The 26,169-nt window shown below is 45.7% G+C and overlaps 1 protein-coding gene across 1 annotated transcript in view; it reads right to left on the bottom strand.

Annotated features, from left to right (window-relative positions):
• The window catches only part of RAB5IF (RAB5 interacting factor), a 33,014-nt gene extending 18,204 nt beyond the window's left edge, over window positions 1-14,810 (bottom strand). The window contains exons 1-2 of the mRNA XM_082271690.1: window positions 14,602-14,810; window positions 7,150-7,253 (exon numbers count right to left, since the gene is read on the bottom strand). Of these exons, the coding sequence (XP_082127816.1) occupies window positions 7,150-7,253; window positions 14,602-14,712 (215 nt within the window). The 5' untranslated portion in view covers window positions 14,713-14,810. The remainder of the gene's footprint in view (window positions 1-7,149; window positions 7,254-14,601) is intronic.
• Between the last annotated feature and the right edge of the window lie 11,359 nt (window positions 14,811-26,169).

The following is a 26,169-nucleotide window of genomic DNA, read 5'->3' as shown; positions in this document are numbered from 1 at the left end:
TTGCTCAAAAGAAGCTTGTGCTCCTTTTTGGAGGACATGCTTCATGCGTTGTGGTTTGGAGCGATAATCACGGCAAAACCTCACTGCGTTTTAGAGATCACTGAAAATGAATGCCACTCGAACATGCATTTCGCGATTGCAGTGCAATTTGAGATCATGAGCATAGTCGCTGCTGATCCCAAAATGCCAAATGTGAATGGAGTCTTAAAGCGGGGATTAAACTTAAAGTGGAGTTCTACCCATTTTAGTGACTTTAGATGTATGTAATCCCCTTTAAAACGACTTTTACCAATGGAAAGTTTTTTTTTTTTTTTTTGCTAGTAAATAGCTTATTTTCTGCTTTATTTATCCTCTTCTCACTTCCGGGTCCGGTCAGCGATTACGTCATTCGGCGATTCGCAGTGTGTGCTGGGATGTATCTCAGGGCATGAAATCTCGCATTATTAAGACAGGAGATGAGCCGTACTGCGTGCTCTGCCCCGCCTCCTCTCAGTGAGCTGTACTGTATGTATTGTATTGAGGCCATGCTCCGCCCCGCCTCCTCTCAGTGAGCGAGGACTGAAAGCATTATATCCTCACTGATCTCACTGAGAGGAGGCGGGGCAGAGCACTCAGTACAGCTCATCTTCTGTGTAATAATGCGAGATTCCATGCCCTGAGATACATCCCAGCACACACTGCGAATCGCCGAATGACGTAATCGCCGACTGGACCCGGAAGTGAGAGGAGGATAAATAAAGCAGAAAATAAAAGGTATTTACTAGCAAAAAAACAAAAACAAAAAAAAAACTTTCCATTGGTAAAAGTCGTTTTAAAGGGGATTACATACATCTATGTAATCCAATTTATTAAAAATGGGTGGAACTCCACTTTAAAAGCACACTTTTAATATTAATATAGCTTACCAATTCTTAGATGCGATAGCTGCATTAGTTTTATTTTTTAGGCTTGCTTTCTATTTTCATCATCTGGCCAGCACATCTGTTTTTCAAAAGAACAAGCTCTTTTGCAGATGTATCAGTTATAGGGATAAGACAAACCACTCAACACTGGCAGCAGTGCTTACAATGGTCAATTTATTTAGTAAAACCTTTATTCCAAAAAAAAAAAAAAACAGTTTGCTGTAACTGCTTATAAAGTGTTAGGCCCCTTTCACACGGGCAGACCTTCAATTATTCTCTATGGAGCGACGGATGTAAATAATCTGTTTAAATAAATAAATAAATCTGTTTACACCCACCGACATCCAATCTGATCCGCTAAAAATAGACGGATAGGGATCCATTCTCAATCCATCCAACATATCAGATGGCAATCAGAGGTAAATGGACAGGTGGTCCATTTACACCTGACCCCCCATAGAGGAGAGTGGGCTATGTTTGTGTCTGCTCTGCATAAGCATAGTGGACACGGACCAGCCATCCACCTGCTCAGCGGGGATCAGCAGATTCAGGGGCCTTAGCTGGAGTTTAGCTTCAATTTGTGTGGAGAGTGTGGCATGGCGTCACTGGCTTACCCTCGTCCAATCAGATAATGCCTTGCATTCATTGAGAAAAAGTAAATCATTTTCTGAATGGCTGACCTAAGAATGCAGCAGGGCAGCCACTCCGCACAGACCAACTCAATTCCCATAGGACTTATCAGGTCGTCTCTCTTACAACCGCATTTTTAAAAATCAGTGGCTCGTTCCCGTCCCGACTCCTCCCCCTGTGAGCGGCGCGCGCCCGCCGCCGGAGGCTTGCTCTCGCCGTATTCAGTCACAGCTGGAGTCGGGCCAGGGGAGGAGCGGCGGTGATCACTGCCGCTCTTCCCCGATCATCGGGGAATCGAGTCTGTAGATCCGCCGCTTGTGTAAACAGGCAGGGTCAGATTACAGTGTTCAGCATAGCTGAACCTGCGATCTGTCCCTGTGTCACTCAGTCACCTCCCCCCACACACGTCAGTAAGCACCAGGCATACATTAACCCCTCCCTCTCCAATAAAATTAACCCCTTCCCTGCCAGTGTCAGTTTTACAGTAACAGTGCATATCTATAGCACTGATTACTGTAGTAATGTCACTGGTACCCCCGAAAGTGTCAAAAATGTCAGTCAAGGGTCCGATCTGTCCGCCGCAATGTCGCAGTCCCGCAAAAATCGCCGCCATTACTCGTTAAAATAAAAACACCAAAAATTACAGAAATCTTTCCCTTAGTTAGTAAAACGCTTATTGTGATTTTTTTTTTACCAAACATAGGAAGCAGAAAACAAATTAGCCAAAAATTTAAAAAAATTTTGATTTTTACATTTTTTTGGGGGGAATTTCATATAAAAAAAATTTGAAAAATATTGTTATTTTTTTCAAAATGTACGCTCTTTTTTTTGTTTATAGCGCAAAAAGTAAAAATCGCACAGGTGATCAAATACCACCAAAAGAAAGCTCTGTTTGTGGGAAAAAAAGGATGTAAATTTCGTTTGGGTACGGCGTCGCACGACCGAGCAATTGTCAGTTAAAGTCGCACAGTGCCGAATCGCAAAAAGTGGCCCAGACGTAAGACAGCAAAATCCTCCGGTGGTAAAGTGGTTAATATTCAAATAAAAAAAAAAAAAAAAAAAAAAATCATGAAAATTTAAAAACATTTGCTGGTACAATCAACACTGTTCATATATCCCTGCAGGGGGAATTTGTATTAGTATCCCATTAAGCTGTATTCAATCCATCTCCTAATGCAAGGGATAAACCTGACGTGGTTCTTCTTCATGGGTTATTAGGAAGAACATCTAGTATAAAATTCAAACTATAAAAAGAGAAGGGATCAGTCGATTAGTTAAAAAGAAGTGAGACAGCCCCTCCTCCAACACCACCAACCAGTCGAGGGAACCCACCCAAGCAAAGAAAATGTGTACACGAGACCCCGGAACAAAATGGCCTCAATTATCGCAGAGTTCATTATTCCAACTCCGGTAGCAGCCGCCAAATGTCAGATGGCGTTTCCCAAGACAGTGGACTCTCAAGAGATCACTTAGTTAAGAGACATCTAATTGGTTGTCTTGCACCTTGTTTTTAACTAATTGGCTGATCCTTTCTCTTTGTATGGTTTGCAATAAATACTAGATCTTCTACCCATCAACAGGTGAAACACTTTGAATTTATCCCTTGCATTAGGGGATGGAGTGAATATATGGACATAAAATAATACAAATTCCCCTGCAGGGATATATGGGAAGTTATGTTGATTGTACAAGCAAATGCTTTTGTATCAGACGCTATTGTGTATAATTTTACGATTTTTTTTTTTTTAACTGGATATTAATAAGGTGATTTTCTTTTTTTTTTTTTTAATAATGGAAAAGAGACAGGGTCAATTTGATTTCAATCATTAGTAAAAAGGCTTGGTTTGAATCAACTTAAACTCATCAAGAGCAACTGTCATCTCTTTCCCTCAGCGGATCCTCCTCTAACCCGCTGTTGACTCCCCAACAGTCCCATTCACTTTAATGGGACGGTTGATGATGCGGCAGTGACACAACGAGGTGAGGGATGTGGCGGCAGCAGGTGAATGTATGCCTGCTAACAGGCGCTGCCATTATGGATCTGAAATGACAGGTACTCTTTAAATGCAAGGTCTCATTCTTGCTGGTAGTTAGTGTGAAATTGTGTGAATGCATCAATGCAGTGCATGTTATCTCAGCTAGCAGAGCTTGGATTCATTGAATGAGTTCACCAAAAATGTAAATATTGCAGAATATACAGCCTCATGCTACATAACTAAGCTCCATTTCATGCTGAATAAACTAAATCAATAATTCATTTTAAATAGAAATCTATCTATACATTTTTACTCCAAAAGCATTTTATTAAAACAAAATTTGAAAAAAAAAAAAAAAAAAATCAGGATTTAAATGAAAAATTCTTTTTTTTAACCACTTGATGACCGCGCACCGCAGATTTACGGCGGCAGGCAGACGCTCCTGGGCAAATCGACATAGCTCTATGTCGCTCGCTCTCAGAAAGGCTAGTGGGCGAGTGCGCGGCGCCTCGCTCCCGCCCTCGATCGTCAGCGTTTGTCAGGCGGCTCCGATTGCGGACTGACACCCGCGATCGCTCCCCGCTGAGAGAGAAGAAGGGTCGGCTGTTGTAAACACGGCTGACCGTTCTTCTCCCTGGAATGATCACAAAGCTCATGTGATCCTTCTATATAGGATCACATGTGTCTGATCATTTCAGAATCCCAACCCCCCCATAGTTAGAATCACTCCCCTAGGCTCACATTTAACCCCTTGATCACCCACAGTGTTAACCCCTTCCCTGCCAGTGTCATCATTACAGTAACAGTGCGCACTGATTACTGTAGTAATGTCACTGGTCCCCCCCAAAAGTGTAAAAAATGTCAGTTAGGTGCCCGATCTGTCCGCCGCAAAAAAACGCAGATCACCGCCGTTACTAGTAAAAAAAAATAAATAAATAAAAACAAACATTAAAAATGACAAATCTTTCCCGTAGTTAGTAGACGCAATAACTTTTGCGCAAACCAATCAAAATACGCTTACTGTGATTTTTTTTTACCAAAAATATGTAGCAGAAAACAAATTGGAGATAAGTGTTAAAAAATTTAGATTTTTACATTTTTTTTTTGAGAATGTTTTTATAGCAGAATGTGAAAAATATTGTTTTTTTTTTTTCAGAATTGTCGCTCTTTTTTTGTTTATAGCGAAAAAATAAAAATCGCACAGGTGATCAAATACCACCAAAAGAAAGCTCTATTTGTGGGAAACAAAAGGATGTCAATTTTATTTGGATACAGCATTGTACGACCGCGCAACTGTCCATTAAAATAACGCAGTGCCGAATCGCAAAATAGGGCCTGGTCATTAAGGGGGCAAATCCTTTTTTTTTTTTTTTTTTTAAAAAAACAACTTTATCCACCCTGAACAGAGAATACCTTAAAAGTCCCATGAGAACTGAGTTTAGTTTAATTAGGGATGTGGGCTTATGACCTTTACTGCTCTTTATGCCCATTCAGGACACAGTGCTAAATAAAACCTGAACTGGGGTCCCCCAACCCTTCACTACATATTAGTACTGTATATTCACCCTCTGTCTTGTGACTTTTCCCATGCCACCACCCCCCTCCCCTCCCCCCAGCCATCCACTCTGGTAAGCACTAGAGGAGTAGGATGGGATGCAGGGATCCAGAGATGACCATCAATGGTCTTAGAGTCTCAATGGGACAGCTGCAGTGTTAGCCTAAAGCAAAAGCATGGAGAGGAGCGTGTATGTTTATTATCCCCATTAATCTTTAACAAGCGTTTTTAACTACTTTAGCTCAGGAAAATTTTACCCCCTTCATGACCAGGCCATTTTTTTGCTATATAGCTCTGCGCTATTTTAACTGGCGATTGCACAGTCATGCAGCGCTGTAACCAAATAACATTTATACCATTTTTTTTTCACACAAATAAGAGCTTCTTTTTTTCTATTTGATCGCCGCTGGTTTTTTTTATTTCTTGCGATATAAAATGCAAAAACACTAAGGCCCCTTTCACACTTGTGCGACTTGGGACTGCAAAGTCGCATGACAAGTCGTTCTCCATGATTTCCAAGTAGTACGGTTCATATCCGTACGACTTTAAGTCACAATGACTTCAACGTAGTCCCTGCTTTGGACGATTAATGTGTTTTGAGGTCCATTGACATAGGCATTGGTTCAAGTCCAATCAAAAATCATGGTAAAATCGCATAAGTGTGAAATGGCCCTGATGCTAAAGGGGGGAGGAGGTTACTGATTAACTGCCACTGACATAGCCAGTGACACTAAAATAGTGATCAGTGCTAATACTTTACACTGTCACTGTACTAGGAGGGAAGGGGTTATCATTTAGTGCGATCAGTGGGGGTTAAATGTGAGCCTAACAATGTTGTAATGTGTGTATTATGTGCTGCTTTTTACTACAGATCTCTGTTTCTTATCTCTGCTCTGCAGAGATAAGAAACACAGAGATCTTCGCTCTGTACGGAGTTCTGTGTTGACAGTCAACCATGAAACATTGCCTGGTCAAATCAGACCAAATCGCATGACAAGTCGCAGCCCATATCCGGCAATGTACAGAGTTCTGTGTTGACAGTCAACCATGAAACATTGCCTGGTCAAATCAGATCAAATCGCATGACAAGTCGCAGCCTATATCCGGCAATGGCACCATTCCAATCGATGCAACGCCAACTTTGCAGCACCACACCGATTTGCAAAAGTAGTTCCTGCACTACTTTTGCCGATTTCAGATGCCACTTCAATAGACATCTGTGCATGAAGCTACACAGATGTCTTCCAAAGTTGCGGCTTTGAAATCGTGCGATTTCAGATGAAGTTGCACGATTTTAAAGCGGTATTAACTACTTAAGCCCCGGAAGATTTTACCCCCTTCCTGACCAGGCCCTATTTTGCGATTTGGCACTGCGTGACTTTAACGGACAATTGCGCGGTCGTGCGACGCTGTACCTAAATGAAATGGACGTCCTTTTTTTCCCACAAACAGAGCTTTCTTTTGGTGGTATTTGATCACCTGTGCAAATACCTTGGTTATTGAAGAAAATATACTTACCTTTCTTCCTCTTCCTCCCTCTTCGGCCGCGGCCTGCGCCGTCACTTCCTCCTCGCATTGATTCCTGGGAGATGAACGTCATCACTCCCAGGAATCAATGCACCTGCACTGGTGCCGCTCTTCACTTCCGGTGCAGGCATGTCATTCCCTGCTAAACAGCTTCTGGGCATGGGATGACGCGCCTGCACCGGAAGTGACGGTGGGGCCGGTGCAGTGCATTGTGGGACCGAAGAGGACGCAGAAGAGGATCGCGCTGGCTTCAGCTGCCCACACCTGAGATGGCAGCGCTGGAGAAGAAATTTTCAAGGTAGGTATTTCTTCTAAAAAGGTAAGTGCGACCCGGGACAGATCAGAGGCTATCCATTGCGGAATGCACTAGCCCTGACTGTCCCGGGGGTATTTTTAGTAAAAAATAATTTCCGAGGCCGGAACTCCGCTTTAAGTGTGAGCAAGGGCTACAGTGAACCTGTCACTTGGCTCTATCTATGCAAACAGTTGCTCACTCAGCCAGTCTGTAGACTGTCATACATTCATCAGATTGTCAGCCCACAGTCTGAAAAATACTTACATAGCTATTCCCACAAATCCCTTGAGAGGAGCGATCCCCCATATCACTCCCAATACAATGGCCAGGATCTGCCGGATCCAGTAGATGACATCGAGGAATTCATCCTGTAAGAGAGAGGAAGGGAAAGGAAGTTAATGTATTGCATGAAAGGTTTGTCTGTTTATGTGATCAGTTATGCAAGACACAGTTGTCACGGCTTGGTGTAATTCTGGTGCAACAGCTGCAGATTAGACATGCCGAGTCAGCACCTCTGTCAGTAATCCCCAGTGTGTACATATAATCCTATTTATGGGATGCACAAGACCAATGAACTCAAATCTTACTGAAGAAATGTTCAATTACTTCTCACATGGAAAAGGTCATTTTTTTTTCCCCCCCTCTACATTTTTTAATAATCGGGAGTATTTGTAATGCACTTAGGCTCCATTCACATATAGGCGTCTCAGATCGAGGGCAGAATTGCTGCGAATCTGCCTGCAATCCTAAGTCATTGCAAATCATGGGATGCCCATGCGATTCCCGTGACATGTAGTGGCACCCCAAATGCGGCAATCGTGGTAAAATCATGGAAACAGAATCCTGGGACGCCTGTCGCCCGAAAAAAGTACAAGAACTTCTTTTGGGGGACAGGCGTCCCATGATTCGTCAGGCGAAAATCGTGCTGCATTTGTGGTGCCATTGCAAGTCACGGGAATTGCATGGGTGTCCCACGATTTGCAATGATTCGGACGCCCATGCAATTCCCGTGACTTGCAATGGCATCACAAACACAGAGCGATTTTGCTGCGATCGTCGCCTGACGAATCATGGGACGCCTGTCCCCCAAAAGAAGTTCTTGTACTTTTTTTGGGCGGCAGGCGTCCCGGGATTCTGTTTACGTGATTTTACCACTATTGCCGCATTTGGGGTTCCACTGCAAGTCACGGGCATCGCATGGGCGTCCCTTGATTTGCAATGCTTTAGGATTGCAGGCAATCTGAGACCCCTATATGTGAATGGAGCCCTAGGCCCTGTTCACACCTGAGCGTTTTTTAGCTAGTAAAACGCTCATCTCTGACGTCTCAAAATGCCCAACAAGCAAAATCCCATTCATTTCAATAGCCCCTGTTCACATCTGAACAACAACCACCAAGGTGCCCCAAGGGCTGGCAACTGTGACAAGTTATATCATAGTACAGTATTCTAATTTTGGGTGTGATGAATAGTAATGCTGCTAGCACTGGTCACTACCCTTGAGGTGAGTATGTGATTGCGGTGTGCTGCGCAAAACTTAAGAAATCGCTAATGATTAAATAATAAGTATGTGCAATATTTGTATTATTGATGAAATATTTGTTTATAATATGATGTGGATATTTAAATAATAAATAGTGTCTTCTTATGCGACTACGCTAATGTCACAATTAAAATCATAAAATATAATTAAATAATAGTGCATCAAACAATCCAAAAATATATTCATATGTGAATATTAAAATAGCCACATCCACATGTAATGTGACCATGCTATATAAAATCTTAATAAAATAAAATGCTGAATAGATAATGTACATAAAGTGCAAAGTATTGCTCCTAAAGTGATCGGGTCGATTCCAGTCACCAGTGCTGAAGATATCCCGAGAAATGCTCCGGCGAGCCGCTGTACAACGGTGGTTTGTGCAGGAGAGCCAGCCTGCCGCAGTATATCTGCGGCGGCTGGTCGGTAAGTGGTAAAAAAAAAAATAAATAAAAAATCCACTGTCTGTGCCCCTCCACCTGCGTCGGAAAGTGGTTAAAAAAATAAAAATAATTCCCCCGTCTGTAATCACCTACCCCCCCTCTAAACACTTGACACCACTCCCGATCCAGTGCAATCCCTCCAGCGCTCACTGGCTTTACTGAGAGCAGTGGGAGCCAATGGCAGATTTATCAACTGAGGGAGTGGGGAAGGGGGGGGGGGGGGCAAGCTGCACTGTGTGTGTCTATGAATGCACACAGCCCAGCTCAGCAGTTAAAGAGGTTGTAAACCGATAATTTTTTTTTTTCTTTTCTTTACATCCTGAAAGATAAAGACATAATGAGCTAGTATGCATCGCATACTAGCTCATTATCAAATACTTACCTTAGAACGAGCCCTCGCCGCGCCGCTCTCTTACCTCTATGACGGGCGACATGTACAGTCGCCCGTCTTCCGGGATCGCGGCATCCGGCCATCTGATTGGCCGGAGCCGCGGTGACGTCACTCCCGCGCATGCGCGCAGGAGCCGACGGTCACGGCACAGGGCTCTGAAGGAACGGCACGATCTGCAGTTCCTTCAGAGCGCATGCGCCAGTGACGTCACTGGCTGCATCAAATGTAAATATCTCCTAAACGGTACATGTTTAGGAGATATTTACAGTACCTATAGGTAAGCCTTAACATAGGCTTACCTATAGGTACAACTTCCTGAGGAGGGTTTACTTCCTCTTTAACTCACATGAGTGCCCCCCATAGCAGAGGGCTTGTTATGGGGGGCACTCGGAGAAGGAACCTGCAGCACCAGTGGGGGACCCCAGAAGGATCTCAATTGCACAGAGCAGGTAAGTTATATGGTTATTATTTTTGGAAACGCACTGAAATTTCGGAGGCCCAAAATGGTGTTTTTGGCATGTTACAGATAGAGAAAAAGGTGCAGATAATGGTGCCAAAAATGCACTCGATTTTACAGTGTTTTTCAAAGAGTCATGTGACTCAAAAACTGCATTAAAAATGTACCAGGTGCATTATTGATGCATTCTTGCTGCATTTTCAATGCATTTCAATGGGGAAGTGCATTTTTTTTTTTTTACTGACCAGAAATTATATTATTATTATATACAGCCGACAGTTTACGCAGCGCTTTACAGCTTGAGGGTAGACAGTACAAATACAATATACTTTAATACAGTAGGAATCAGAGGGCCCTGCTCGTTAGAGCTTACAATCTTAGAAATGCAAAAAGCAAGATTTTAAACACCACAACGGAAGCGCAACGGACCAGGGTGAAAACATACATAGAATGTAAAGGAGTGCATTTTACTTAAGCTTGCGCTAAAGGTGCCACTAATGGCCGACAAATTCATATTCATTTAAATTCATGATATTAATTGAAAAGTTGAATATAAATGATATATACATATATTTTTTGAAACTGACATTTTCGTTTTTGGCCAAGCGCAGCCTGAATTTTCTGTTTCGGCACCAAAATTTCCATTCGGTGCACCTCTATATATTTTAAGAAAATTAGCTTTACTATCATTTTAATTAAGGCACCTTGCACATGATACTCCCGTTAGAGCATCTACGTTTTGTGGCGTAATTGTAATGCGCGCATTTTCACGCTTACGCGCTCACGCAAATTCGCGTAAATGTGCGCAATTGCGCATAAATTTATTCTAGCGTTCTGGATATTCAATTGACATTTTTGGGTCATTTGCGCGCATTCGAGCGCATTCGCGCGTTCTTGCGCACATCAGGCGTAAATTACTGACCAAAAATGCAGATTTTTCTATTTTGTTCTTACTGAAGAATAAGCGGCGCTCAATTACGCGGCTGTGTGCATAGGCACATAAGAATGAATGGGCTCTATTTTAGCACAGAAAAAAAAAAAATGCTGTACTGAGCATTTTTAAGCTGCAGTGTGCAAGAGGCCTTATAAAGCGACTGATTTGCCTGCAGTGATTGGTAAATGTTACACTTACAGCTTTAAGACTACATGTGTTAGCTTTGTTACATACACAAGAATTTAGGAAATATTCATAAATCTATATTAAGACATTTCCATACTGAATTATTGGTGGCAACGTGCACAATCATTCCCTGATTATATCACACACCCCTGGGAGATTTGCACCTACAAACACTCTAATTTTGTAGAATGATCACCATGGAAATTAAGCTTTTATTCATGTTTTATAGTTGCCAGATTAGACTTTTTGTCCTGGTTCACACTGGTGCGATTTGTAATGCGATTTGTAGTGCGATTTGAAAGTTCCAAATCTCATGACAAGTTGCACCACATTGCCGGCAATGCAACGGTTCACATCGCCATGACTCATGATGCAGCGACTTTAAAAAATGTAACTGAACTACTTTTTCATTATTTCATTGCGACTTGCATAGAAGCCACAATGAAATCGGAAGGTGCAAATCGCACTGATGTTCAGCTTTGAAATTGCGCAATTTCAAAGCCGCACCGGTGTGAACCAGGGCTTTATCTCAGTGTGAGGCGAGGAGAGCCGATCAGCGGTTCCTTCTCAAAGGGGAATCCAGGACAAGTAATCAGGGCACTGATTACAGTAAAGCAAAAACAGTGCCCATCATTGACACCAATCAATGCACCTCAGTGACGCCAGTCAGTGCTTGCTCATCAGTGCCACCTATCAGTGCCCATCAATGCGGCATATTAGTGCCTCCTCATAAGCACACATCAGTGAAGGAGAAAAATTACTTATTTACTGACAAAAACTAAAAAAAACTTTTTTTTCAAAATATTCTGTCGTTTTTTGTTTAGTAAAAAAAGAAAAAAAACAGTGATGATTAAACACCACCAAAAGAAAGCTCTATTTGTGTGAAAAAAAAATGCTAAAAATTGAATTTGGGTACAGCGTTGCATGACCCCGCAAATGCCATTCAAAGTGCGACAGCGCTCAAAGCTGAAAATTGGCCTGGGCAGGAAGGGGGTGAAAGTGCCCAGTATAGAAGTGGTTAAACCCTACGGACTAAGACTGGGATGCCATTAAAGTTCATGTGCGTGTAAAGGCAGGCGTCCCAATACTTTTGGTAATATAGTGTAGCTTAAAGCCTAAGTGCAATAAAAAAAAAAAAAAAAAAAATCAGCACAAGGGAGATAACTTGCAGTCAGGAGACTGTGTCCCATGTGCTGATTCCTCTGTTGTTAGAGGTAATTTTCCTGTCTATGCACCCCAATCCCACCCTAGAAAATCCCCTAGTGTGACAGCGGGTGGGGGATTTTCTAGTGTGGGATTGGGGTGCATAGAAAGAAAAAAAATTACCTCCAACAGAGGAATCAGCACATGGGACACAGTCTCCTGACTGCAAGTTATCTCCCTTGTGCTGTTTTTTTTTTTTTTTTTTAATTTTGACTGCACTTAGGCTTTAAATGAGACATGTGTTTTTATTTTTGCTGCACCCACAAAGCAGAGCATTGCAGTCCGGGCACGTGACAGCATTCAACCTCCTGGCCACACGTGTTAACGAGACCTAAGGGTCCTTTCACACGGGGCGGACCGTTTTTTTGATCCGCTCCGGACTTATTTTTTTTATTTATTTATTTTTTTTTTTTTTTACGGACACGAATGACACTTGTGTCATCCAGTCCGTATGTTCGCATATCATCCCATCTGTTTGCGGATGATATACGGACATAATGTATGTCAATGGGATTGCTGATTTCAGCGGATGACACCGCTGCCATCCGATTTTGCGTTCGTTCCGTTTTTTTAAAAGGAAGAAAAATAGGGTACGGAACTGATCGGAAAGGACGCAAACCGGATGTCAGCGGATGGTCATCCGCTGACATCCGCAATCCCATTGACATGCATTATGTCCATATATCACCCGCAAAAAAACGGGATAAAAAAACGGACATACGGAGCGCCCGTGTGAAAGGACCCTAAGGGTGGCCATGCACACTACAATCTGATTGTACAATCTCATGTAAAATCTACCAAAACTAGATAATAGGAGGACAAACCTGTAGAATCCACTCAATGTGTATCCAATGGCACAGGCTTTAAGGTCCTGTTAACATATCAGCGATTTGGAAATCGCAGAGATTCTAATAAAGATTTCAAATCACGGGGAATGATTATCTGGGTAGATTTCTGAATGGAACTCCAGACGAAGCACATTTGTCGGGATTGCCGCGTGGGAATCGCAGGAAAATCTGTATGCAAGATCACACCTGGCTTTCCGCAAATTCTTAAATCTCTAGCGAGAACCCGCATTCCTACTGAGAAATATGTGAATGGCCCTAAGGCTTCATTCATATGTCAGCGTAGCGATCGCGGGTCCAATCACCGTGCTTCTGCCTGCGATCCGAAAATTGCAAATCGCGGGACGCCTGTGCGTTGCCCGTGATTTGCAATAGCCCCCCAAACGCTGTGCGATGTTGCCGCGATTTGCGCCTGCCGAATCGCGGTAACATCGCGCAAAAAAATAGCGGGTTGCATGACGCCCAAAAAAGGTACAAGAGCTTCTTTGGGGCGTCATGCATCCCACAATTTTTTTTGCGTACCGTTACCGCGATTCGGCAGGCAGAAATCGCGATAACATCGCTCAGCGTTTGGGGGGCTATTGCAAATCACGGGCAACGCACAGGCGTCCCGCGATTTGCAATGATTTCCGGATCGCGGGCAGAATCGCGGTGATTCTGCCCTCGATCGCTACGCTGACATGTGAATGCAGCCTAAGGCTCAATTCACACCTGGGCGTTTTTGAGCGTTTTTCAGCTCCAAAAATGTTCAAACAAACGTTCCAAACACCCAACAAGTAAAACCCCATTCATTTAAATGGCCCCTGTTCACATCTGAGCGTTTTAACGCCTGAAGCAAAACGCCTGTAGCTGAAAAAAGTACATGAGCTTCTTTTTGGGCTGATTACCAGCGTTTTTGATAGATGTCAATGCCTGCCTCCTGAAAATCGCGGTAAAAAACGCACGAAGACGCTACGCTCAAGTGTGAATGCAGCCTAAGGCTCCGTTCACATGTCAGCGTATGGATCGCGGCGCGATTCCGCCCGCGATCCGGAGATCGTTGCAAATCGCGGGACGCCTGTGCGTTGCCCATGATTTGCAATAGCCCCCCCCAAACGCTGAGTGATGTTGCCACGATTTCCGCCTGCCAAATCGCGGTAATATCGCGCAAAAAAAAAAAAATTGCGGGACGCAATACGCTCCAAAGAAGCTCTTGTACTTTTTTGGGCGTAATGCGTCCCGCGATTTTTTTTGCGCGATATTACCGCGATTCGGCAGGCGGAAATCGCTGCAACATCGCTCAGCGTTTGGGGGGCTATTGCAAATCACAGGCAACGCACAGGCGTCCCGCGATTTGAAATAATCTCCGGATCGCGGGCGGAATCGCGCCGCGATCCAGACGCTGACATGTGAACGGAGCCTAAAGGTTATAGTGGTTGGTAGATCTGAATGAGGTTGTACAATCAGATTGTATAGTGTATGGCTGCACTGATTGGAAGGTGTTTGGCCATCCTCTAGCAGGCGCAGGATGCAGCGGAGTCGCTCTATCCCCGGTCCAAGCGTTCTGTAATTAGGAACGTTGACCCCTGCGGTGACCCCAGTGCTGCAGACAATGCCTCCTATGGATCAGCACATGACAGCAGCCCATTGGTTGTGGCTGTATGCATTCATCAATGGTGATCCTGTGTCCTCCCAGACAGGCAGTGACATTATCCTGGCCATGTGTCCGGCAGAGTACCTTGTCCTCCCAGGAGGCGTCTCCTCGTAGCGCTTTGCTCCAGGGGGACACTTTCACCTTCACCCCTCCATTGGACACGGCCGGCTCCTCTTTCCGTTTGGCTTGGCTCATTCTCCGGGCACTGGCGGAGGGGGGAGCCCCGTGCTGGAAGATCCCAGGATCGCAGGTCTCCTAGGATGACGAGCCCGTCCTCAATCCAGCCCCGGAAGTGACGTCCATGTCCGGTTTCCAGGCTACACGCTGTGGAAGATGTCTGCACCCGGGACGCCATTTTTGTGAAGACCACAAAGAAGTCTATGGGGAGGGTGCAAAAAGGTGATAGTGAGAAGTGGTGGGGGCTAGCACAGAGGTAGATATAGAACCTGCAAAGTTTTTTGGCAAATGTATTTTTGTGCATTTGTATGTAACACTGAAAAATAAATAATAAAACTATTTAAACAGAGTTCCAGCCATCGGTCAAAAAAATAAAAGTCAGCAGCTACAAAAAGTGTAGCTGCTGACTTTTAAAAAACAGCCACTCATCTGTCCAATAGTTGCCAAAATTTATATGGACGCTTTGCAGCACAGCTATCAATTACTTACCACTAGGGATTGACCGATTATCAGCAAAGCCGATATATCGAGGGCCGATATGCACTTCCCCCGATATATCAGAATCAGCCCCTGAGGTTACCGATATTGCCGATATTCCAGGAAAGTGCATGTCCTGGAGTGATGTCTGCAGCTAGAGGCATCACCCCAGTACCGGCTTCCATAGAGGACGGCCGGCTGTCTTGTACTGACAACACGAGAAGCCGCTCTGCTGTCATTACAAGGAGCGGGAGGGGACGTCCCCCCCCTCCCGCCGCCTTCCAAGGCTCGCCGGGTTCTCCCGTCCCACCGCGAGACCCGGGCATCCTACTTCCACGGCCGCCGAAGAGAAGACCCGATCAAAGCCGCATTCGGCTCTGATCAGGTCTCCATGTAAAAACCCGGAAGTGATGTCATGACATCACTTCCCGGGTAATCGGCGCCAGATTAGATTAAAAAAAAATGACAGCATTCAAAACAGCCAAACCTGGCTGTTTTGAATGCTTTTAAATGCAGATGAGGGGTTTGGGGTCTCCCCCAGATCCCTCCACAACAGTACCTGTGACAAATAAAAAAATAATTTTTTCTTTAAATGTCTGAAAATATAGGCCAATATCGGCCGATACCGATATCCGATGACCGATGACCAAAATATCGGTATCAGCACTAAAAAAAACGATATCACTACTTACCACACCCACTTCCCTGAAGCTCCACATAATTAATCTCCGCCTACTTATCATCAGATCATAGGATCTACTCAATAAAGAGAGAATTACAGGAAATTGAAAAGGGAATTTCAAACTTAAGGCCAAAGTAGCAGAGTTGGAATAATTCTCCCATTCAGCTGCACTACTTCTGCCTAAAGTTTAAAATTCTCATCACAATTCCCTGCAATTCTAAAGTGTCAAATGTGCTCAGGTGTAACCGTACAAAAAAACGTAATATGTAAATATAAATAAAGCGCAAGGTGTAAATAAGTACGATAAAACCTAATTATACTATCTGGTATAATTAGGTTTTATCTTACTTATTTACACCTTGCACTTTATTTATATTTACATATTACATTTTGTTGTATGGTGACACCTGAGCACATTTGACACTTTATTCACATGTCATGTTACCAGATATTCTTGCACGTAAGATTGTTGCTTTCATCCTACCTACCTTCATGTCTGTGAATGTGTCTTCACTCTCCAGGGGTCCTTCTCTGCTCTGTTGTGGCTCCCGGCGCCAGCGAGGCACTGCTGAAAACAAGTTCCTTTGATTTAAAAATGGCGCCAGGCGGCACTATTACATAACTGCACATGCTTGTACGAGCATCGCATGCGCAGTTACGATATTGGCACGCAACCATTTTTTTACAGGCACCAGCTGCCCATAACGGGCATTTACAGGCAGCCCGATTAACGGGCGCTTGCCAGGACAATGTAGATTACCCGGGACAGGCTTCCATTTTCTGGGACTGTCCTGGCAAAAATGGGACAGTTGGCAATATGCTGTCCCACAGTTCATCGGTGCACTTACCCCAGCTGTCTTCATCCTCTGTTCTCTCTCGCTGGCATCTTCACTATGGACACTTGGCTGTGACAGTTTGCGCCACTGCGCATGGGCAGGTTGCGTGGCACATTGTGAATAGAGGATGCAGTCTTCTGGGACCTGTCAGTGCCCCAGAAGACTGCAGGGGGAGGAAGGAGGCGCTCGGAATGGAAGTAGGAGCAGGTACTTGTCAAAATTGGGTACCTGCTCCCCCCAGCTCCTCAAAAGTGCCAATTGTGCAAGAGGAGCAGGGGACAAGTCCTTAAAGCAGAACTTAAACTTGTGAGTGGAGTTCCGCTTTAAAGTGTCTGTTACCCTTAAAAAAAAATGGATCCTGTTCCCTTAAAGCATATTATACAGCACAGTGCTTGTGCTGTCATTAAGCTCCTTCTATCACCTGCAATACTTGGCTGATACTGCCTGGTTCTGCCCTCCCCCCTGTAAACTGACCACGGTTTATTATGGCTGTTGAACCCTGACTCCGTGGTCAGTGTACATGCCTCTGTCATCCGCTGCTATCTGCAGCTCTCTTCTGTCTCCCTCTCAACTCCTACCCCTCCCCTCCCTGCCTATCACATACCTCCCAACTTTTTGTGATGAACGAGGGATACCTATTAGTAAAAGTATGTAGGCATAGGTCACACCCCCCTGTCACACACCCTTAACAGACAATTATACAAAAAACATATTAGTTAAACTCACAAGTGCTTTTTTACCACAATTTTTCCTTTATATTGGCTTTTGAAATGTACAGATGCAACAATTTAGAAATTGGATGAAAGGTTTAGCACTGGGAAAACATTTTTGAAAGATAAAAAAGTGCATTTTATAATTTTATATACAGCTATCTAGATCAGACCAAAATGAGGGACAATCGAGGAGGCATTTTGCAGGGGGACAGCAAAAAATCTGCACCCTGCACAAAAAAAAAACAGCCTCCTTCCGGTTAACGCACGAAAAGGGTCTCCGCCGCCTTGCGCTACACTTTTAATATAGTGCCAGTCTTATGGGGTGAATTGGGCCAGAGGGCAGAGTCCAGGAGGCAAATCGGTCTGGCACCCCCATAAAGCAGTCAGTGATGAGGCTGCACTGATGGGCAGTAATGAGGCGGCACTGAAAAGGCTGCACAGATGGGCACTGATGAGGCTGAATGTGTGGGAACTGATGAGGCTACGCTGATGGGCACTGATAGACTTGTGGTCCACAAATGACAGGGTGGGTCGTAAACAGTAAAGGGCGTGGCCTTTACAGGAAGGGGTGGGTCATATGTAAATTAGGGGGTGCACAAGTTTAGTCAGGCCTACTGTAGGGCAGCACAAAACCTAAATACACCACTGCACAGGACCATGCACAGGTATGACATTAAAGTGGTTGTGTAGTGTTAAGGTTTTTCACCTTTTTTGGATAGAGTATGGGAGGGTTATAGTCCCTGTCTTTTTATTTTTTGCTATCTGTGTCCCATTGGGGAGATTTTCCTTCACTTGCTGTCCTATAGCTAAAACTGGAAGTGAGAGAAAATTCCGGCAAATTTAGGGAATCCCTTGGGGACCCCCAGGGTCACCTGAACTAATGTCCCGTTGGAAGATTTCCTTACTAGTACTTTCTGGGGACAACCCAAAATGTAGGATTTTTTTAAATTTCACTTTCAATGATAGGGGTAAACAATACTAACAGAGAGGGTGAATCTCCTTTACAGGGGCACTGACAGCAATAAAAACTGAAAGGCGGTCTAATCCCTCTCCACTATCCAAAACTACAAAAAAAGTTTTACCTTTAGTTGTACTTTAAGTTGAAAAACCTTGTCTGCTGCAGATGGGGTGCCTATAGACTGGAAGAGCCTGTAGGAGATCAGCAGCCCTGAGACTGAACAAAGGATGAAAAAAGGTAGAAAAAAGTTTACTATTTAAAACAAAATGGCTGAGACACATTACTTTATTCATCTAAATGTCTCTGCAACGCTTCCCTGAACTTCCCGTCGGGGAGCGCACACCCATGTTGTCATCACAGGTCATATATATTTCCTTCCCTTTAAGACTACATGTCCCATCATTCCTAGAACCAGAGGGATGCCTGTGCCTGTTGGTGCAGGCAGCATTCTCACGTCTGCATGAAGTTCTTTCCCGGGAATGCACAAGACAGCATGACTATGGTGGAGCTCCATAGGATCCTTCAAGTCAATGAGCCACCCTTAAAAGGGAACCTAAACTGTCCTATCCTTTTGAGCCAAGGAAGCTGCCACCTTAGCCTATGTTTGAACTTCAACTGCCATGATGCTCCACTTGTGAACAGTTATGACACCAACCATTGGATGGTTTGACAGTTTGGTTGACAGCACAAGCAAATGGGACAGTTACATTCCCAGCCAGTGCTGTATTTTGGCCTAGGCCAACAAGGCGCAGGCCTAGGGCGGCACTTTGCAGGGGGGCGTCAAATAGCCACCCCTCCTCCACCTGAGACTCTATTGCCAACTGGTTGCTAGAGCCGCCTCTCTCACCCTCCTCTCTCTCTCTCTCACCCCCCTCTCTCTCCCTCACCCCCCCTCTCTCTCTCTCTCACCCCCCCTCTCTCTCTCACCCCCCTCCTCTCTCTCACCCCCCTCTCTCTCTCTCTCTCTCTCTCTCACACCCCGTCCCCTCTCTCTCTCAACCCCTCTCTTTCCCTCTCTCTCACCCCCCCTCTTTCCCTCTCTCTCACCCCCCCTCTTTTCCTCTCTCTCATTCTCCCTCTTTCCCTCTCCATCCCCACTCTTCACCCCCCTCTCTCTCTCCCACCCTCTCGTGAAATCTCAGGGGTTCATGCTGGGACTTGTAGTCCTTCAATTTTGGAGGGAGTCACATTCGTTTAAAAGGAATAAGTGGAGCAAATTTATATAGGAGGGGGGTGCCCAATTTTAGTTTTGCCTAGGGCAGCACAAAACCAAAATACACCACTGTTCCCAGCACATGCCGGAATGTAACTGTTTCTTGAAACGGTTGGGGCTTGTTCACACCATATGTGCTTAAAAACCGATGGGAAAACTGCACAGATTTCACTTGCAGAGACATCAGTTTTCAAGCGCATTTTGAGTTTTTAATGCACATTGACATCAGTTTTCATGTGCGTCAGTTATGTTCCCTATTCAAACCAATGTTGATTTCATGTCAGTTTTTTTTCCTGTGCAGAAAACTGCATACATGTTGCAGATTCCTGCGCAGAAAAAATCTGCACATTGTGGTGTGAACAGGGCACATAGACAACCATTGTTTTCTTTGGGCCCTTGCAAAATGCATGCAGAAAAACTGATGTCTCTGCACCATGGGGAGAAGAGGCCTTACAATCCGAGGCTGTAGCTGCTAGTCCCAGAGGAAAGAGGGGGCTAAAGAAATATGAAAAAATTATGTAAACCCATTCTGTAGGCTTGCACCTACAGGTAAGGCTATAATAAGGCTTACCTGTAGGTACGTTAAATATCTCCTAATCCTCATGCAGCCGGTGATGTCACCGGCACATGCACTCTGAAGGGACAGTATACCAGTGCCCTCCCTTCAGAGCTCCATGGCGCGGTCTGTGACTCTCATGCATTAGTGCCGGTTCACACTAATACGACTTGACAGGCGACTTGGTCAGCCTGGCAAGTCGCGCACCGTTGCGGTCCATTGTGTAGTACAGGACCGGTTCTAATAGGAGCGACACAAGTCGCTCCGACGTAGAAAAAGGGTCCTATACTACTTCGGGGCGACCTGGAGCAACTTGCATAGACATTCATTTTATGAAGTCCGTGCAAGTCGTGCCGAAGTCGCGCTGCACGCGACTTCACAGGTCGCCCCCTAAGTCGGAGCGCCGTAGTGTGAACCGAGCCTTAGAGTGACGTCCTTATGGTGTGGGCAATCAGACGGCTAGAGGACGCAAATTTGGAAGGAAGACCAGGTGAAGATAGAAGTGTCTGTCAGAGCTCACAGCGCGGCGGTGCAGGGCTTCGTTCTAAGGTAAGTATTTTATAATGTGCTAGTGTGCGATGAAGGTTATTTTTAACAAAATAAAAATTCGCTCAGTTTACTTGCGCTTTATTAAGGGCTCGGTCACCCCATACATGCATGGAAACTCATGGGAAAACTTTACAGATTTCACTTTGTCCCCCTCTTCACATTCTGGCGTCTCTGCCCCATCTTTGTCTCCCTCTTCACATACCAGCATCTCTGCCCCATCTTTGTCCCCCTCCTTACATACCAGCATCTCAACCCCTACTTTGTCCCCCTTTTCACATACCAGCATCTCTGCCCCATCATTGTCACCCTCGTCACATACCAGCATCTCTGCCCCATCATTTGTCCCCCTCTTCACATACCAGCATCTCTGCCCCATCATTTGTCCCCCTCTTCACATACCAGCATCTCTGCTCCATCATTTGTCCCCCTCTTCACATACCAGCATATCTGCCCCATCATTTGTCCCCCTCTTCACATACCAGCATCTCTGCCCCATCATTTGTCCGCCTCTTCACATACCAGCATCTCTGCTCCATCATTTGTTGCCCTCTTCACATACCAGCATCTCTGCTCCATCATTTGTCCCCCTCTTCACATACCAGCATATCTGCCCCATCATTTGTCCCCCTCTTCACATACCAGCATCTCTGCCCCATCATTTGTCCCCCTCTTCACATACCAGCATCTCTGCTCCATCATTTGTTCCCCTCTTCACATACCAGCATCTCTGCCCCATCATTGTCCCCCTCTTCACATACCAGCATCTCTGCCCCATCATTTGTCCCCCTCTTCACATACCAGCATCTCTGCCCCATCATTTTTCCCCCTCTTCACATACCAGCATCTCTGCCCCATCATTTGTCCCCCTCTTCACATACCAGCATCTCTGCCCCATCATTTGTCCCCCTCTTCACATACCAGCATCTCTGCCCCATCATTTTTCCCCCTCTTCACATACCAGCATCTCTGCCCCATCATTTTTCCCCCTCTTCACATACCAGCATCTCTGCCCCATCATTTGTCCCCCTCTTCACATACCAGCGTCTCTGCCCCATCATTTGTTCCCCTCTTCACATACCAGCGTCTCTGCCCCATCATTGTCCCCCTCTTCACATACCAGCATCTCTGCCCCATCATTTGTTCCCCTCTTCACATACCAGCATCTCTGCCCCATCATTTTTCCCCCTCTTCACATACCAGCATCTCTGCCCCATCATTTGTCCCCCTCTTCACATACCAGCGTCTCTGCCCCATCATTTGTTCCCCTCTTCACATACCAGCGTCTCTGCCCCATCATTGTCCCCCTCTTCACATACCAGCGTCTCTGCCCCATCATTTGTTCCCCTCTTCACATACCAGCGTCTCTGCCCCATCATTGTCCCCCTCTTCACATACCAGCATCTCTGCTCCATCATTTGTCCCCCTCTTCACATACCAGCATCTCTGCCCCATCATTTGTCCCCCTCTTCACATACCAGCATCTCTGCTCCATCATTTGTCCCCCTCTTCACATACCAGCATCTCTGCTCCATCATTTGTTCCCCTCTTCACATACCAGCATCTCTGCTCCATCATTTGTTCCCCTCCTCACATACCAGCATATCTGCTCCATCATTTGTTCCCCTCTTCACATACCAGCATCTCTGCCCCATCATTGTCCCCCTCTTCACATACCAGCATCTCTGCCCCATCATTTGTCCCCCTCTTCACATACCAGCATCTCTGCTCCATCATTTGTCCCCCTCTTCACATACCAGCATATCTGCCCCATCATTTGTCCCCCTCTTTACATACCAGCATCTCTGCCCCATCATTGTCCCCCTCTTCACATACCAGCATCTCTGCCCCATCATTTGTCCCCCTCTTCACATACCAGCATCTCTGCCCCATCATTTGTCCCCCTCTTCACATACCAGCATCTCTGCCCCATCATTGTCCCCCTCTTCACATACCAGCATATCTGCTCCATCATTTGTCCCCCTCTTCACATACCAGCATATCTGCTCCATCATTTGTCCCCCTCTTCACATACCAGCATCTCTGTCCCATCATTTGTTCCCCTCTTCACATACCAGCATCGCTGCCCATCATTTGTTCCCCTCTTCACATACCAGCATCTCTGCCCCATCATTTGTCCCCCTCTTCACATACCAGCATCTCTGCCCCATCATTTGTTCCCCTCTTCACATACCAGCACATCTGCTCCATCATTTGTCCCCCTCTTCACATACCAGCATCTCTGCCCCATCATTTGTTCCCCTCTTCACATACCAGCATATCTGCTCCATCATTTGTCCCCCTCTTCACATACCAGCATCTCTGCCCCATCATTTGTCCCCCTCTTCACATACCAGCATCTCTGCCCCATCATTTGTCCCCCTCTTCACATACCAGCATCTCTGCCCCATCATTGTCCCCCTCTTCACATACCAGCATATCTGCTCCATCATTTGTCCCCCTCTTCACATACCAGCATATCTGCTCCATCATTTGTCCCCCTCTTCACATACCAGCATATCTGCTCCATCATTTGTCCCCCTCTTCACATACCAGCATATCTGCTCCATCATTTGTCCCCCTCTTCACATACCAGCATCTCTGCCCCATCATTTGTTCCCCTCTTCACATACCAGCATCTCTGCTCCATCATTTGTTCCCCTCTTCACATACCAGCTTCTCTGCCCCATCATTTGTCCCCCTCTTCACATACCAGCATCTCTGCCCCATCATTGTCCCCCTCTTCACATACCAGCATTTCTGCTCCATCATTTGTTCCCCTCTTCACATTCCAGCATCTCTGCCCCATCATTGTCCCCCTCTTCACATACCAGCTTCTCTGCCCCATCATTTGTCCCCCCTCTTCACATACCAGCTTCTCTGCCCCATCATTTGTTCCCCTCTTCACATACCAGCATCTCTGCCCCATCATTTGTCCCCCTCTTCACATACCAGCATCTCTGTCCCATCATTTGTTCCCCTCTTCACATACCAGCATCTCTGCTCCATCATTTGTTCCCCTCTTCACATACCAGCATCTCTGTCCCATCATTTGTTCCCCTCTTCACATACCAGCATCTCTGCTCCATCATTTGTTCCCCTCTTCACATACCAGCATCTCTGCCTCATCATTGTCCCCCTCTTCACATACCAGCATCTCTGCCCCATCATTGTCCCCCTCTTCACATACCAGCATTTCTGCTCCATCATTTGTTCCCCTCTTCACATACCAGCATCTCTGCCCATCATTTGTCCCCCTCTTCACATACCAGCATCTCTGCTCCATCATTTGTTCCCCTCTTCACATACCAGCATATCTGTCCCATCATTTGCCCCCCTCTTCACATACCAGCATCTCTGCTCCATCATTTGTTCCCCTCTTCACATACCAGCATCTCTGCCTCATCATTGTCCCCCTCTTCACATACCAGCATCTCTGCCCCATCATTTGTCCCCCTCTTCACATACCAGCATCTCTGCCCCATCATTGTCCCCCTCTTCACATACCAGCATCTCTGCCCCATCATTTGTCCCCCTCTTCACATACCAGCATCTCTACCCCATCTTTGTCTCCCTCTTTACATACCAGCATATCTGCTCCATCATTTGTCTCCCTCTTTACATACCAGCATATCTGCCCCATCATTGTCCCCCTCTTCACATAGCAGCATATCTGCTCCATCATTTGTCCCCCTCTTCACATTCCAGCATCTCTGCTCCATCATTTGTCTCCCTCTTCACATACCAGCATCTCTGCTCCATCATTTGTCCCCCTCTTCACATACCAGCATCTCTGCTCCATCATTTGTCCCCCTCTTCACATACCAGCATCTCTGCCCATCATTTGTCCCCCTCTTCACATACCAGCATCTCTGCTCCATCATTTGTCCCCCTCTTCACTTTCCAGCATCTCTGCCCCATCATTGTCCCCCTCTTGACGTACCAGCATCTCTGCCCCATCTTTGTCCCCCTCTTTACATACTAGCATCTCTGTCCCATCTTTGTCCCCCTATTCACATACCAGCATTTCTGCCCCATCTTTGTCCCCCTCTTCACATATCAGCATCTCTGCCCCATCATTTGTCCCCCTCCTCACATACCAACATCTCTGCCCCATCATTTGTCCCCCTCCTCACATACCAGCAGCACCTCTGCCCCATTTCTGTCCCCCTGCCCTTTCAAAATCACACACCTACCCGAACTTCCTGCGGGCAGCCAACATGAGGAGGAGAAGGTGGGCTGTAGACTCACAGAGCGCCAATGTCCATTTTGCCTGCATTCTAGTGCAGAGCTGTCAGGGAAACTGCAGACATGCTATATAATTCTGCACAGCTCCGCACCGGACATACCAGCTACGTTTTAGTGTGAAAAGACACAATTTGTTTGTCTTGCAGAGACCTGCGGTTTTCTACACAGAAAACCACAGGTCTCTGCAGATAGTGTGAACGAGCCCTTCATGGGTTTAGTTCTGCTTTAGGGGCCCATGCACACTACCCACATGTATCATGGAGTTATGGGAATGGGTAAAGCGCGCCATGTTTAGCTGCAGGTGCACCGCCGAGTGACACCTGGTGGGACTGTGTCCTGCCAATCGCTTGGTATGCAGTGTGGTCACACAATCATTGCTGTGCTCTGGGCACAGAGGGGGCCTTGCAGAGAAAACGTTTGTCCTCTGCTGTGGGCTTCAGTTGGCCATCTTGGGGAAGCCTATATCTATTATAGATACAAATTTGGCAGCCATTTTGGTGTGGAAGTGATATACACTGCTCAAAAAATTAGCGGAACGCTTTGAAAACACATCAGATCTCAATGGGGAAAAATATCATGCTGGATATCTATACTGTTATGGACTGGGTAATGTGTAAGGAACAACTGCATGCCACGTGGTTTGATGGAAATTAAAATGATCAAACTACAGAGGGCTGAATTCAAAGACCCCCCAAAAATCATTGCAAAATTATGCAGCAGGTTAGTCCATTTTTCTGAAATTTCTGAGACTGAAATACAACCTGGCTGCCTCGGATAGACCAAAGCATAATGTCCCAGAGGTGTTCTATTGGATTTAGGTCAGGCGAGTGTGGGGGGCATTCAATGGTATCAAATCCTTTATCCTCCAGGAACTTGTTGCATACTCTCACCACATGAGGCCAGGCATTGTCATGCACCAGGAGGAACCCAGGACCCACTGCACCAGCGTAGGGTCTGACAATGGGTCCAAGGACTTCATCCCAATACCTAATGGCAGTCAGGGTGCCAATGTCTAGCCTGTAGAGGTCTGTGTGTCCCTCCATGGATATGCCTACCCAGACCATTACTGACCCACCACCAAACTGGTCACGCTGAAGGATGTTACAGGTAGCATAATGTTCTCCATGGCTTCTCCAGACCCTTTCATGTCTATCACATGTGCTCTGGGTGAACCTGCTCTCATCTGTGAAAAGCACAGGGTGCCAGTAGCAGACCTGCAAATTCTGGTGTTCAATGGCAAATGCCA

This window comes from Pelophylax lessonae (genome assembly GCF_965119305.1).
Source record: "Pelophylax lessonae genome assembly, chromosome: 11".
NCBI classification, from domain to species: domain Eukaryota; kingdom Metazoa; phylum Chordata; class Amphibia; order Anura; family Ranidae; genus Pelophylax; species Pelophylax lessonae.
Note: the sequence above shows the minus strand (reverse complement) of the source record. Positions and strands in the feature narration are given on the sequence as shown.